Below are 13,056 nucleotides of genomic sequence, written 5' to 3'. Positions count from 1 at the left end.
CCGCCCCCCCCAACCAAGGATCTCAGTCCCTGGATGGAGGGTAGGTAAGAGGCTTGCCTTCTCCTAGTCACAGTCTCTGGTTGGTTTCTAGACGGGTTGTGGTGCTTCCAACCCAGGGTAACAAGTGCTGTTGCCACGCCCTGTGGCTCTGCTGGGCATGGAGCCTGACCCCAACCTCCCTGTCTGTTCCCAGGGTGAAGGGGAGCAGTGGTCACATGAGGGGAGATGCCAGGCAGGGCCGGGGGCCAGAGATAGGGAAGTCAGGGGCAGAGAACCTGTTCCAGGGAGGCAAGGAGGTACCAGGAGGCAGGATGGCAAGGGAGTTGAAATTCCAAGCCCCTAGTGCGTGCTCCGTTGTGCCATCACATTTCACTTACAAAACGCAGATTCGAAGTCAAAATAATTATGGATTTCAGGACGGCATAAATGTTAAGCCCCATCAAGACAGCAGGGTGTGAAACCCCAGGCATGGAGTCTTTTGAACGTGCAGCCCTGGTGGTGACTGTACTGGTCATGTGCCGGTGGAGCTGGCCCTGGCCGGTGGCCCTCTTGCTCACGCCCCAGAGAAAACTCAAGAAAAGGCCAACGAGAGACAGGAAATGCCAAGAGACAGTGAGTGAGCCCTGGTGACATCATGTGAGCCTCTGGGTCCAGCTGTGCCTGGAGCTAAAACGCCGCGGACTTTCCAGTTCCTGAGCCAATGAAGTTCTTTTTTGCTTCAATCAGCTCTGATTGAGTTTCTTAGGCCTGAATAAGGGGGGACCTGCAGAGGAGAGGATCCAGGCCTGGGAATCTGGACACCTGGACTCCTTGCTTGGCTTAGAGCGTTTTGGAACTGTCCATCCATCCAAATGGTTGGATGGCATCACTGACTCAGTGGACATGAGTCTGAGCAAACTCCCGGAGATAGTGAAGGACAGGGAAGCCTAGCGTGCTGCAGTCCATGGGTCGCAAAAGAGTCAAACACGACTTGGTGACTGAACAACACAATCCATCCAAAATGTCTGTGACTCATGCAGAGATCTGACTGCCGCCTCGCCAAATGGACCTGTCCTATTCTCGGTCAGGTCCTTTATCTGAGTTAGACTGCCCATTCTTTGTCCCAACAAAGGGAAGCTTTATTCGTCAGCCTTCCAAACTTCCTCAGGGTGGTTGATGTGGGTGTCAAAGGAGACCCTCACGTTCCCCCCCGGGGTGGGGGATATATGTGTGTGTGTGTGGCCTGGAGGGTGGCTGGGAGCCAGGGAAGGAAAGTGAGAAAGGCTCTAGGGGGTGTTTAAGAAACATCAGAAAATGACTGGGTTGGGAGGGAAGAGTGGGAGAGGAGTTAGAGACCCAAGGGTTGGGAGTGGGGAACGGGTTGATTGGCGAAGGGTGGGCAAATCATCTCTCACCCAGTTTCTCCTTTAACCCACTCCCTGAATCCATTCCTTCGTTCACCCTGTCCCCAAGCCTACGTCCTGAATGAAACTCTTAAACCCGCCCCAACTGAATGTTGACCGTCAGGCGTAGCCAGGCCCCGAAGATAACCCAGATGCCTCAACGGAGATTAACCTTTTTGAAGACACGAGTGCCAATTTGTGGAAAGACCCAAAAAATCCACCAGAGGTGATGGAATTTCATTTGAGCTATTTCAAATCCTGAAAGATGGTGCTGTGAAAATGCTGCACTCAATATACCAGCAAATATGGAAAACTCAGCAGTGGCCACAGGACTGGAAAAGGTCAGTTTTCATTCTAATCCCAAAGAATGGCAATGCCAAAGAATGCTCAAACTACCGCACAATTGCACTCATCTCACACGCTAGTAAAGTAATGCTCAAAATTCTCCAAGCCAGGCTTCAGCAATACGTGAACTGTGAACTTCCAGATGTTCAAGCTGGTTTTAGAAAATGCAGAGGAACCAGAGATCAAATTGCCAACATTCGCTGGATCATCAAAAAAGCAAAAGAGTTCCAGAAAAACATCTATTTCTGCTTTATTGACTATGCCAAAGCCTTTGACTGTATAGATGACAATAAACTGTGGAAAATTCTTCAAGAGATGGGAATACCAAACCACCTGACCTGCCTCTTGAGAAACCTGTATGCAGGTCAGGAAGCAACAGTTAGAACTGGACATGGGACAACAGACTGGTTCCAAATAGGAAAAGGAGTACGTCAAGGCTGTATATTGTCACCCTGCTTATTTAACTTATATGCAGAGTACATCATGAGAAACGCTGGCTGGAGGAAGCATAAGCTGGAATCAAGATTGCTGGGAGAAATATCAATAACCTCAGATATGCAGATGACACCACCCTTATGGCAGAAAGTGAAGAGGAACTAAAAAGCCTCTTGATGAAAGTGAGAGAGGAGAGTGAAAAAGTGAAAAGCTCAACATTCAGAAAACTAAGATCATGGCATGTGGTCCCATCACTTCATGGGAAATGGATGGGGAAACGGTGGAAACAGTGTTAGACTTTATTTTTGGGGGCTCCAAAATCACTGCAGATGGTGATTGCAGCCATGAAATTAAAAGACACCTACTCCTTTGAAGGAAAGTTATGACCAACCTAGACAGCATATTAAAAAGCAGAGACATTATTTTGCCAACAAAGGTCCGTCTAGTCAAGGCTATGGTTTTTCCAGTGGTCATGTATGGATGTGAGATTTGGACTGTGAAGAAAGCTGAGTGCCGAAGAATTGATACTTCTGAAATGTGGTGTTGGAGAAGACTCTTGAGAGTCCCTTGGACTGCAAGGAGATTCAACCAGTCTATCCTAAAGGAGATTAGTCCTGGGTGTTCATTGGAAAGACTGATGTTGAAGCTGAAACTCCAATACTTTGGCCACCTCATGCGAAGAGTTGACTCATTGGAAAAGACCCTGATGCTGGGAAGGATTGGGGGCAGAAGGAGAAGGGGACGACAGAGGATGAGATGGCTGGATGGCACCACTGACTCAATGGACATGAGTTTGGGTAAACTCTGGGAGTTGGTGATGGACAGGGAGGCCTGGCGTGCTGCGATTCATGGGGTCGCAAAGAGTTGGACATGACTAAGTGACTGAACTGAACTGCTGTCCCAGCAGTGAAAAGATCTTGACTGAGTCTCTCTGGATAAAGGTGCGTCTTCTTACTTCTTAGGTCATCAGTTTTGTTCAACAGGAGAGAGTCAGTAGAAAAAGTGTCCTGTGTTTTGCAGATGGCATGTGTCATCTGAGCGGAGCTGACCAGTGACGATACCGCAACTCTAGTTTATTGGGTGCTGGCTGTATGGCAGGCATGGGGCTGTAGAAGGCTCATGGCATAGGTGGGTGCTCACGAGCATCCTCATTGTGCAGGCAAGAGTTTGGAGACTTGGAAAAGGGCCGCGAAGAGCCTAGTGTCACCTAGAAAGTGGCAGAGCCCCGTGTGTAACCAGGTCGGTGTGGCTCCGGTGGCTGAACTTAGAACAAGTCCCACCTTTGGACAGGCCCCCTCATGGGGAAGTGGCCCCAGGAAGCCCTCTGGTGCTTGGTCTCTGCATGCTGGTCCACACTCTCTCATCTGATATTAATAACTTCCAGGGAGGGGATGTCTCACAGGGAACTGGTATATTGCCCTAGGACAGCCCTCCCACTCTCCTCCGTCCATTGGAAAGAAGGACAAAGCTTGGATTGGCCTGGAGCCTCAGCCTCTCCAGCGTCACTAGGGAAACTGGTTGGGACAGCTGCCCCAGACTGTGGTTATACTGGTTTATCCCCTCCTTCTGTCCCCACCAGCAACCCCCTCCCCACCATTGCCCTAGGGGAAGGCAGGAAATTTCTACAACACCAATAATCACTACCATTTCTTGAGTGCTTGCTGTGTGCCAGGCATTCCAAGCAGCCCCTTCTTGGGTGAGAACTGAATCCTCCCATCCCTGCCTTCCTCTTCGGTCCCAACTCCTGCCACTCTGCCCATTGCCCTCTGCCTCTTGAGAGCCATCTTCCAGTTCCAACACGCCAACGAGTTCCTGTGTTTAGTCCTTCTGCTTGGAATGCTCTTCCCCCATTGTTCATCCAGCTAGTGTGGTAGAGGTTTCTAGGGGTCTCGCCCATCTGCGCTTCACCTCTTCTTCCCAGGCCCCTTGAAGTTAGGCGAGGTCCTGGGGCTAATTCTGGCCAATGGGCTGTGAGTGCTAAGTGAGGAGAATTCCTTCCCTTGCAGAATAATCTAACTCCTGAATTGCCGCCGAGCCACCGCGTCGGGGGCAGCATCCCTGAGAGTTGTCCCATTCAGCTGGCCTTTGCATGGTCAAGAAATTAATCTGCGTTGTGTTGAACTGCTGAGATTTGGGGATTAATGTGTTACTGCAGCAGAGCTTATCCTATACTGACCAGTACAGCTGATCTGTTTAGATCTCAGCTCATATTATTGCCCTCTCCGATCACCAGGTTTAAAGTGATGCTGCCAGCTCCTCAGTGTTTCATTTTCCCACAACACTTATCTCAGTGCTCAGTGCTTCACTTGCTTATTGTCTGTCTCTCCATTAGCACATAAGCTCCATAAGAGCAAGGCCCTTGTCTGTCTTGTTCATGCCACATCCTCGATGCCTAGCACAGTGCCTGGCATATACAGGTACTCAACATATATTTGAATCAATGGGTGAGTACATGCATTTCTTGAATGAGTCAGTGACAGAGGCAGGTGGCTATACCTGTGGGTGGATGTGGAGTCTGATCTTGCCACTGGTGGTTTTCTTACTGTGATTAGACATCAGAAGGCTAGAAGCAATGGTTCTTTTATCTATATTTGGAGTGTCAACATTGGATTCAGACCTTCCTTGTCTCCTCCCACTCTATCCCTTCAGACCTGGGAATGTGGGCTGGCTAGGAAAACGACTCATCTCAGGTCCCAAGCTGAGCCTGTGGCCAAGCCAGAGTCTGCCCCTGGGTCTCCAGACTCCTAGTCCACAGCCCTTTGTGCTGAGCTTTGCCACTTTGTCTTTAATTTCAGCTTAAGTCACTGAAGACACTTCCCAAGCACATTTCCCTCTTACTACCCACCTGGCCAGATAATCTAGCAAAACGCTGAGCAAAACATTCTGTGATGATTGATGGGAAGGATGGGGCAGAGTTGGGACAGGGGTCAGAGGTGAGAACAAGCAAGGCTCCCACCAGAATGCCTCCTTGGGGTTTGTCTTTTTGTCTCACAGTCTCTTAGCAGAGACAGAGTGCGGGATGCTGAATTCTGGGGAGCCAAGGCTTCTTGGTCGAGTGTTCTGTTCTCAGGGGTTGAGCCTGCCTCAGAAACGTTAACTAGCACTGCTCCCCGCGCTCTGCTCTGTAGCATGCTGTACATCGATGATAGCACCTGTCACATCACATTTTTTCCCCTGAAAAACGTGGTGTTAACTTTTTTCTTCTACATATAAAAGTGATACATGCTCATTGTAGAAAATTTGGAAAATACAGAAATGTGCAAATGGAGAAACAAAGGTCATCTGTATTCTCTCCACCTTTCAACTGTTTCAGTGTTTCCCAGCTTCTATTCCATCGGTTTCGCTTGCATATGTGATCGATAATGTTACCTATTCCCCAGATGTCCCTGGGCTCTGCCAGCTGGGGGTGTACAGGCGGGCGTGTTAATTTCAGCGTGTCCCTCTCCATTCCGCTGGCCAGCACCTTGGCCTCCCTTCAAAGCCTTTTCAGCTGGGTCTGGGAGTGCCAGGGGGAACCATCTATGAGCTCCAGCCAAGTTCCTTCACTTTGGCCTCCTTGTGGGTACCCACTGCCCTAGTCCCCCGAGGGTGGCTCATGTCACTGTCCCAGCCCCAGGGCCTGCAGCTTCCCCTCCCCTGGTGATTCCTGAGTGGCAGTCCTGGGAAGAATCAGATGGTCCTGTGGCCTCATTATCCTGGCAAGGAGCAAGGAGAGTATTTCTTTTTCAGAGCTGTTTTGGCTGTATTTAATCACCCAGGCCCTGAAGCAACCATGCCTGTGCCCTGGGTCTCCCCAAGTCCCACGTGAAAATGCCCCCTTTAACTTCCTCTCCCTGGAGGACATCTTTGGTCTGTCACTTTTCTGAGAAGAGTACCTCTTTTCTGAGGGGAGAGCTCCTTCTCTGCCCATGAGCTTTCAGCAGGGGCGATCAACCACCCTCCACCTTTGGGACAGGACAGGGTCCTTTCCTGAGATCTTCTGAGCTGACAAGAGAAAAGGATAGTTGTTCTTGGATGGCAAAGATGTGGGATGGGAAGCCAGGAGCTGCTGTCATGAGAAATGGGTCTGCAGTAGGAGGGTGGGCGCCCGGTGCAGAGAAGAAAGTCACAGGAGGCAGAGAAAGCATCTGGAGGTTTGTCCCTGGATCCAGTTGTGCCTGAAGCCAGCCTCATCTCTGCCCACTGTACAGCTGAGTGCCATGAACCAAGAAATCCCACTTCTTCCCATGCTGGTTCCAGTCAGTTCACTGTTCCCTATCATAAGGGTCCTGACAAATACCAAGAAGAGGTCAGTTTCTGTGCTGGGTGGGGTGGGATACAGACACCACTGTCTGTCTGTCTCTCCATCCCTCCACCCAGAGCATGAAGTGTTAGAAGATGTGTGCTCCCAATCTGCTAATTCAGGTTCAGCTGGAACTAACCAGTGTTGCTATCTAGACAACATCAGGGTCATTTGACAGCTCACACTGTAGTATGTAATAAATTCTTGTCCACTAGACTGTGAACTCCAGCAGTAGGACTGGGCAAACTTTCTCATTTCTAAAACAAGGATGCTCATAGTATCTTTCTCTGAGAATAGCTGGGAAAACGCAGTGAATTCATACAGAGGGACTTCGCTTTGATGTTCTTTTTTTGCAGTGATCAGCTCGGTGCTTTGCCCTGGCTGGGCACTAAGTGGGGAAAATGTGTGTCCCGTGTCTGGAGAGGCAGAAAGACATGCCCTGTTCCCAGAGTGACACCCACCTACCCACACACAAACACACACACACACAGAACAGAAGCACTCAGATCTCAGCACCCTACACAGTGACCCTCCTGGGAGCCCAGGGCATCCGCAGCCCCTGGCTTCTCTGGAGGGCAGCCTGCAGCTCTCCCAGGCTCTCAGCTGTCATCCCAGCAGCTCCATATTGCTAGGAGCGCAGCTTGGAGCCTGGCTCAGCCCTACACCACGCATCAAGGGCAGCAGAACCTGCGGTGTTCTAGGAGTTTGGGGAATTGTGTGTGTGTGTGTGTATGTGTGTATGTGCATGTGTGCTGGTTAACCTGGGGAGTGGGGGAGGAGAGCTTTCTAGAGCTCTGGCTTCCAGAACTGCTCTTCTCTGAAAGCTCTGTCTCATCACTAAGTCCCCAGTCTTTTTCAATCTCCCTCAGTTCAGTTCAGTTCAGTCGCTCAGTCGTGTCCGACTCTTTGCGACTCCATGAATTGCAGCACGCCAGGCCTCTCTGTCCATCACCAACTCCCGGAGTCTACCCAAACCCATGTCCATCGAGTCAGTGATGCCATCCAACCATCTCATCCTCTATCGTCCCCTTCTCCTCCCGCCCCCAATCCTATCCAGCATTAGGGTCTTTTCCAATGTGTCAATCTCCCTACCTCCTCAATTAATGCCCCCCAACCCCAAGTCTTGCCTATGGGCTCTTGTGGGGTCCGTCTGGGTCCTTTTCCTGGAAAGAGCAGGGCTTGTCTGTGGACCTGGGTCTGTGGACTCCTGGTTTGCCTGCCGGCCTGCCCCTCTTCCTCCTTTCCCAAGACCCACACCGCCCGCACTCCACCCACCACCACCCCACTCCCGGCCTTTCGGTTGTGCTCTGCTGGGGAGCATAAGTTAGTTTCTCAGGGTGTCCTGGGAGGGCAGGCTGAGCTCTGGCCAGCCTCCAGGGGAGGGGTCATGGCATCGAGTGGAGTGGGGCTGCTCCTTAGGGCTCTTGTGTTGGGGGCAGTGCGTTTGGGTGGGTGTGGCCTTCAGTGTGGTGTGTACTATAACAGCAGGACTGCTTGTGTTGCTATTTTGGGTGGACCCTCAGCGCGAGAGGTGGCCGGCCAGGGGATTGTGTTATTGGTTGCTGCACGCTGTGCTCAGAGCATTCATCGTTTGCGTGGCTGCCTAAGGTCCCTCAGCCCTGAAAAGATAACTGAGCGGGAGGGCATCTCTCTTCCGGGTGCTCCCGGCGCCCTCCACCCCCTGCCCACAGGGATCCCCGGATCCCAATATGCCTGAGGTCTCTGGGCACAGCTGAAGCTCAAGAAAACCTAGCAAACGGGAGGACAAACCGGGTCCGCCGTCCTGTTCAGTTCAGAGCTCTTATTTCGCACGCCACCACCCACGCTCCTTTGCCCGTGTGGGACAGGTGGGAGGGCCCCTCGGCTGTTTCCTTCGAGTGCTCAGGTCCGCCCTCCCAACAAAGGCGGCCGACCACGTGCCCTTCCTCGAGGCGGGCCTGGAGTGGGGAACACACGAAGCCCCAGGGATTCCGCTCCAGCCAGGGTTCGAGCCAGACCGCGCTGCGCCCCGGGTGGGCGCGGAGCAGCCCCCCGCAGCCCCCAGCCACCCCGGGTTGTGCCTCGCCCACTCCCAGCCGCAGCCTCTGCAGCGCCCTGGAAGCGGCGCTAGGGGGAGCTCTGGCAACTGGCTTGGTGGATTGAATCAAAACCGCGCATCAAACGGCTATTCCTTGGACTTGCAGGGGGTGGGTGGGTGGGGGCGCACGGGGAGGAGGGCGACACACCGTTCCCCCTCCTCAGCAGCTCCAGACTCTTCTCTTCCCGAGGGAGGCCGAGAAAACAGCCCTGGTGGGGGGTGAAGGTGCCTTTTCTGCCCGGAACTCACGCCTCCGTAGCCTCCCTCTTTCCTCCGCCCCCATCGTGGGCCCTTCGCGGACCCTACCTCCGCCTCCCCCAAACCCCTTGGCCCTGGAGTGTCCCCGAGAACTTCTCCTCGCGCGTCACCGGGACCCAGAGCCCAGCGGCCTCCTGGGACTGGCTTGTGTCCACCCCTCGGAGGCTTGGGGTGGGGGGTGGGGGTCCTCTCGGGGGCAGCCCTTCCTCTCCCTGCGGGGGGCGTGAAGGCTGTGGTGGGGGGCGTGAGCCGTCCTGCTGGTAGCGGGGGGGGGCTCGCGCAGCCAAGGGGAGCGCAGAGGCGAGAAAGCGAGCGAGCGAGAGCACTGGGGGGACAGCCAGGGACCGAGAGACAGAGGGGGAGAGAGAGAGGGGGGCGGCGGTCAAATCGAGAGCAAGCTGACACTTTGCTTTTTCTTTCTTTCTTTTCTTTCCTCCCCTTCAGTCTTTCTTTCCTATCCCCTCGTAAGCTGGAACCATCCCTCGCGCCCCGGGGCCCGAGGCGCGGCTCCAGATGTGATTTTGGTTCCAGTGGGGAGGACGCGAGCTTCCTCGGGGCCTTGGCACATTCTCCCACTCTGAGGTCATTCCGTAGGTGGTCAGAGCGCAGAGCGCGCCTGGAGCCTTCCTGCCTCCATCCACTGGGGAGGGAAGAAGAGAGGCGGGCGGGAGGGCGCGGAGAGGGAGAAGGGAGGGGCGCGAGGAGGGAGGGAGACGCCGCCAGCACACCACCAAGTGGCACCGAGCAGTGATAACAAACTCAACTTAAAAAAAAAAAAAAAGGAAAAAACTTCCCCAAGTTGCAGCCGGAGATGTGCGGACGTGCGGGCGGAGGCGCAGGGCGGGGACTGTGGGTGGCCCAGAAGCCCCCGATGTCCCCGGGTGGCTCTCGCCGGCCCAAGAGAGCTCTGAGTTGAGGCCGAGCAGACTCTGAGCCCCTGGCTCTGTTAGGAAATGTGATGGTGGCTCGCTCGGCTTTCTGCTGGAGACCCGGGGGCGGGGGGACCGGTTCCTGTGGGGGGCAGGCCCCTCTGCAGAGGGCGGGGGGGGGCCGGGGAAGCGCGCAGCGCCGGCTTCTTCCCCAGCAAACAGCACTCCCCCCATCTCTCTCCCACCCCCGGCCCTGCGGATGTGGGCAGCTCCTGCCCTCCCAGGCTAGGGGAGCTGGGCTTTGCAGGAGGGTAGGGGTCTCGTGTCACCTCCCTCTATCCTCCCCGCCACCTCCAGGCCGACCTGAAAACAAGGCACCACCATCCTCTATAGTCGACTTTTTTATTAAGATGATAAATTTAAACAAATCAGCTGAACAGTTTTACCCGGTTGATACACAATTCAGAATGCACAAAAATACAGGGGAAGGAGGGAGAAGGGCCAAGAAAGGAAGGGTTGGCAACTTGTTTTGGAGTCCACATGGTCTGATGGCAGAGAACCAGTGGGGCTGCAGGCGAACCCCACCTTTTTTTTTTTTTTTTTACAACAAAAGGCTTTAAACAAAATCTATCAAGCTGAAGACATAGCACGGGGTTCTCACGGGTTCGAACAATGCTGGTTTCATGAAATGCAACCGAAGGCTGAACCAGGATAGTGCAACTTAGAAGCGCACACACACACACACACACACACACACACATCTGACCAGGAACTTAGTGAAAAGTCTCCAACGCAGTCGGCGGCCCCGGCCCCTCCCTCTCTCGCGTTCTGCTGGGGATCCAGGTGTAGGAATCGACTTCCTTTTTTGTTTAGTGGGGACCGCAGTGCTGGGCATGATGGGAAATGTAGTCGGCCGTGCCCGCCCCCCACCCCTTCCCCAAACAGTGTCCGAGAGTATCGGGGTGTCCGGCGCCACCCCCGAGTCTGGAAGACGGGTGGAGGAGGGGAGGAGAACAGAGCCAGAGGGGCGGGGAGACGAGGGGTTCAAGACACCCGCCCCGGGAAGAAGAGAAAAAAAAAGTTGAAGTGTTTTCATTTCTGCCTTCTCATTTTGAGAACTTTGGAGGCCGCCCCCAGAGAGGAAATGTGACCCAAACCTCCCTTTCGGAGATAGAGTTTGCCTTTGTTTTTGCTCAGGATTTCACAAGACCCATTCCTCACCCCGCGGAGGGACTCGAGAGAACAGAGCTCCGGGCTTCCTGGGTCTGACAACTGATTGGAATCGGCGTCCGGGACCCCGCGCCCTCCTGCGCTGCGCCCCCGGCGCGCCCCGGCGGTCCGGGCTCCCTGCCTCGCCCCCGGCTGCCCTGCACCTCCTCCGGGCAGCAGCCCTTCCTCACGTGGCTGGCTCCTCGCTAAACACCACTGCAATCACTACAATAAAAAGGAAAAAAAAAAAAAGAGTAGGAGAAACACAAAGCATACTTAAATAGGCGCTTTTTCTCTCTGCAAAAATAAAGTCCAAGATCTTAGATTTCTTTTTTTTTTATTTTACAATTTATAAAACATCAGCCGTCTCCCTCTGCTCGCCCCCTGCTCAGCCCGGAGTGGCCGGACGCCCGTTCGTTCCCTCTCGCCCCTCGGCCGAGTCTTTGTCTGGCCCCAGCCCCGCGGGGCCCAGGGTCCCCGTGCCCTCCGGGGTCCCTAGAAGGCGACAATGGCTCGAGTCCAGGCGCCGAGGCTGGCGAGCGCCTGCTTGGCGCACAGCTGCCCGTTGAGCGGCGGCGGCTGCTCGGAGGAGTCCGGCTGTCGGCTCACCAGCCCGGAGAAGCCCGAGCCAAAGATGGAGATCAAGTTTGAGATGTTGGACGCGTCCGGGGACGAGTCCGGGCAGAAGTCCTCGAAGCGAGCGCGCTTGCAGGGGGCGAACGGGACGCCCCCGGGGGGCTCGGCTCCCAGGTCGCCCGCATCCTCGTCGTCGTCGTCCTCCTCTTCCTGGCCAGGGTAATACTTGCGCTTGCAGCCGGCGGCGGACGCCAGGCCGGGTCCCGGGGCGCCCTGGCCACAGCAGGGGCAGTGGGCGGAGGCGCAGCAGTCCTGGTGCAAGTAGCCGTTCTCCACCGTGGTCACCACGTGAGTGTCCAGGTCCAGCACGGTGGTCTGGCTGCTGCAGTGCACGCCAAAGTCCGAGGGGGCCGGGTACGCGCCCCGGTAGAAGCCGGGGGAGGAGGCGGGGGCCGGGGAGGCGGGCGGGGAGGCGGCGGCCGCGGCCTGAGGGGCGGCCCCAGGGGGCGCGGAGGGCGCGGAGCAGGCGGCCGAAGCGCGAGGGTCCCGGGGGCAGAGAGCGGCGGGCGGCGGCGGCGGCGGCAGCGGCGCAGGACCCGGCTGCAGCGGCTCCAAGGGCTGCCCGCGGTGGGGCGCGCCGTGCGGCGGCTGGAGCGCGGCGCAACCGGGCAGCTCCGAGAGCGCCCCCGCGCCGCCCGCGGGCGCCCCGGCCGCCGCCGCCGCCGCGCAGCCCCTGGGCGCCGGGTGCTGGTGCAGCTGCTGCTGGAGGTGCAGCTGGTGGAGCTGGTGGAGCTGGTGCAGCTGGTGACGGGCGACCGGTTCGCGCGCCTCCGCGTCCCCGCCGCCGCCAAGTTGGAGAGGGCCGAAGTCGGCCGCGCTGGCCGGCATGCCCGGCGCCGCGTACGCGAGGTGCTGGTGCTGGTGGTGGGGCGGCTGCTGCTGCTGCTGCTGCTGCTGCTGCTGCTGCTGCTGGCGCCGGTAGAGCTCGGCGTAGCGCTCGCTCAGGTAGAGCTGGCGCGCGTTGCGGAGCACGTAGGACACCAGGAGGTTCTTGTGCAGCTTGATGCCGCCGCGTTGGGTTCGGGAGCTGTGGATCTTGCGCAGGGAGATGCTGATCAGGCTCTGGGCGTCCAGGGCGCACTCCATGCTCCCTTGAAGACGGCGGCGGCGGAGCAGCCGCGGCCGTTGCTGCTGCTAAGGCTGCTGCTGTTTCGGCTTCCAGCCGGCCTCCGGGACGCGCTGGGCAGGAGAAACGGAGCCCGGGTCAGCGGGTCGGCTGCGCTCAGAGAGGAGCCGCCACCATGCGCTGCGCGCCACCCGCGGGCTCGTGCTCCCCAGACGGCGCCAAAGCAATGAGCCTCGGCCGGCCCGGGCCCCAGCTATTTAGCCGGGCGCTCGGGCCCCGCCCCACATCTGATGAGCCAATCAGAGTGCCTCAAACCTCCCGAGTGACAGACGCTGCCCGCCCCGGGGCCACTAAGCTGGCCAATCAGACCAAGGCGGTTCCTTTGTGCTATTCAAATACCGAACGGACCCGGGGCCTCCAACGCCGCCGCTGCCTCGAATGTTCTCCTGGGGCCGCCGCGCCGCGCGGGACTTGGAGTCACGGGGGCCGCTGTCTGC

At 56.4% G+C, this 13,056-nt stretch overlaps 1 protein-coding gene across 1 annotated transcript; it reads right to left on the bottom strand.

Annotated features, from left to right (window-relative positions):
* Positions 1 to 11,182: 11,182 nt before the first annotated feature.
* Positions 11,183 to 12,786, bottom strand: IER5L (immediate early response 5 like). The gene has a single exon (XM_081593672.1). The coding sequence runs from the start codon at positions 12,577 to 12,579 to the stop codon at positions 11,353 to 11,355; it is 1,227 nt and encodes a 408-aa protein (XP_081449798.1). The 5' UTR covers positions 12,580 to 12,786; the 3' UTR covers positions 11,183 to 11,352.
* Between the last annotated feature and the right edge of the window lie 270 nt (positions 12,787 to 13,056).

Source organism: Giraffa tippelskirchi, chromosome 4 (assembly GCF_054371585.1).
Source record: "Giraffa tippelskirchi isolate mGirTip1 chromosome 4, T2T-mGirTip1v1.2.pri, whole genome shotgun sequence".
Lineage (NCBI taxonomy): Eukaryota > Metazoa > Chordata > Mammalia > Artiodactyla > Giraffidae > Giraffa > Giraffa tippelskirchi.
The sequence above is the reverse complement of the archived record's forward strand: the minus strand, read 5'-3'. Positions and strand labels throughout refer to the sequence as shown.

Bases quoted from the DNA above. Each gene is read 5' to 3' on its own strand.
- IER5L (XM_081593672.1), bottom strand. From the start codon at position 12,579: ATGGAGTGCGCCCTGGACGCCCAGAGCCTGATCAGCATCTCCCTGCGC.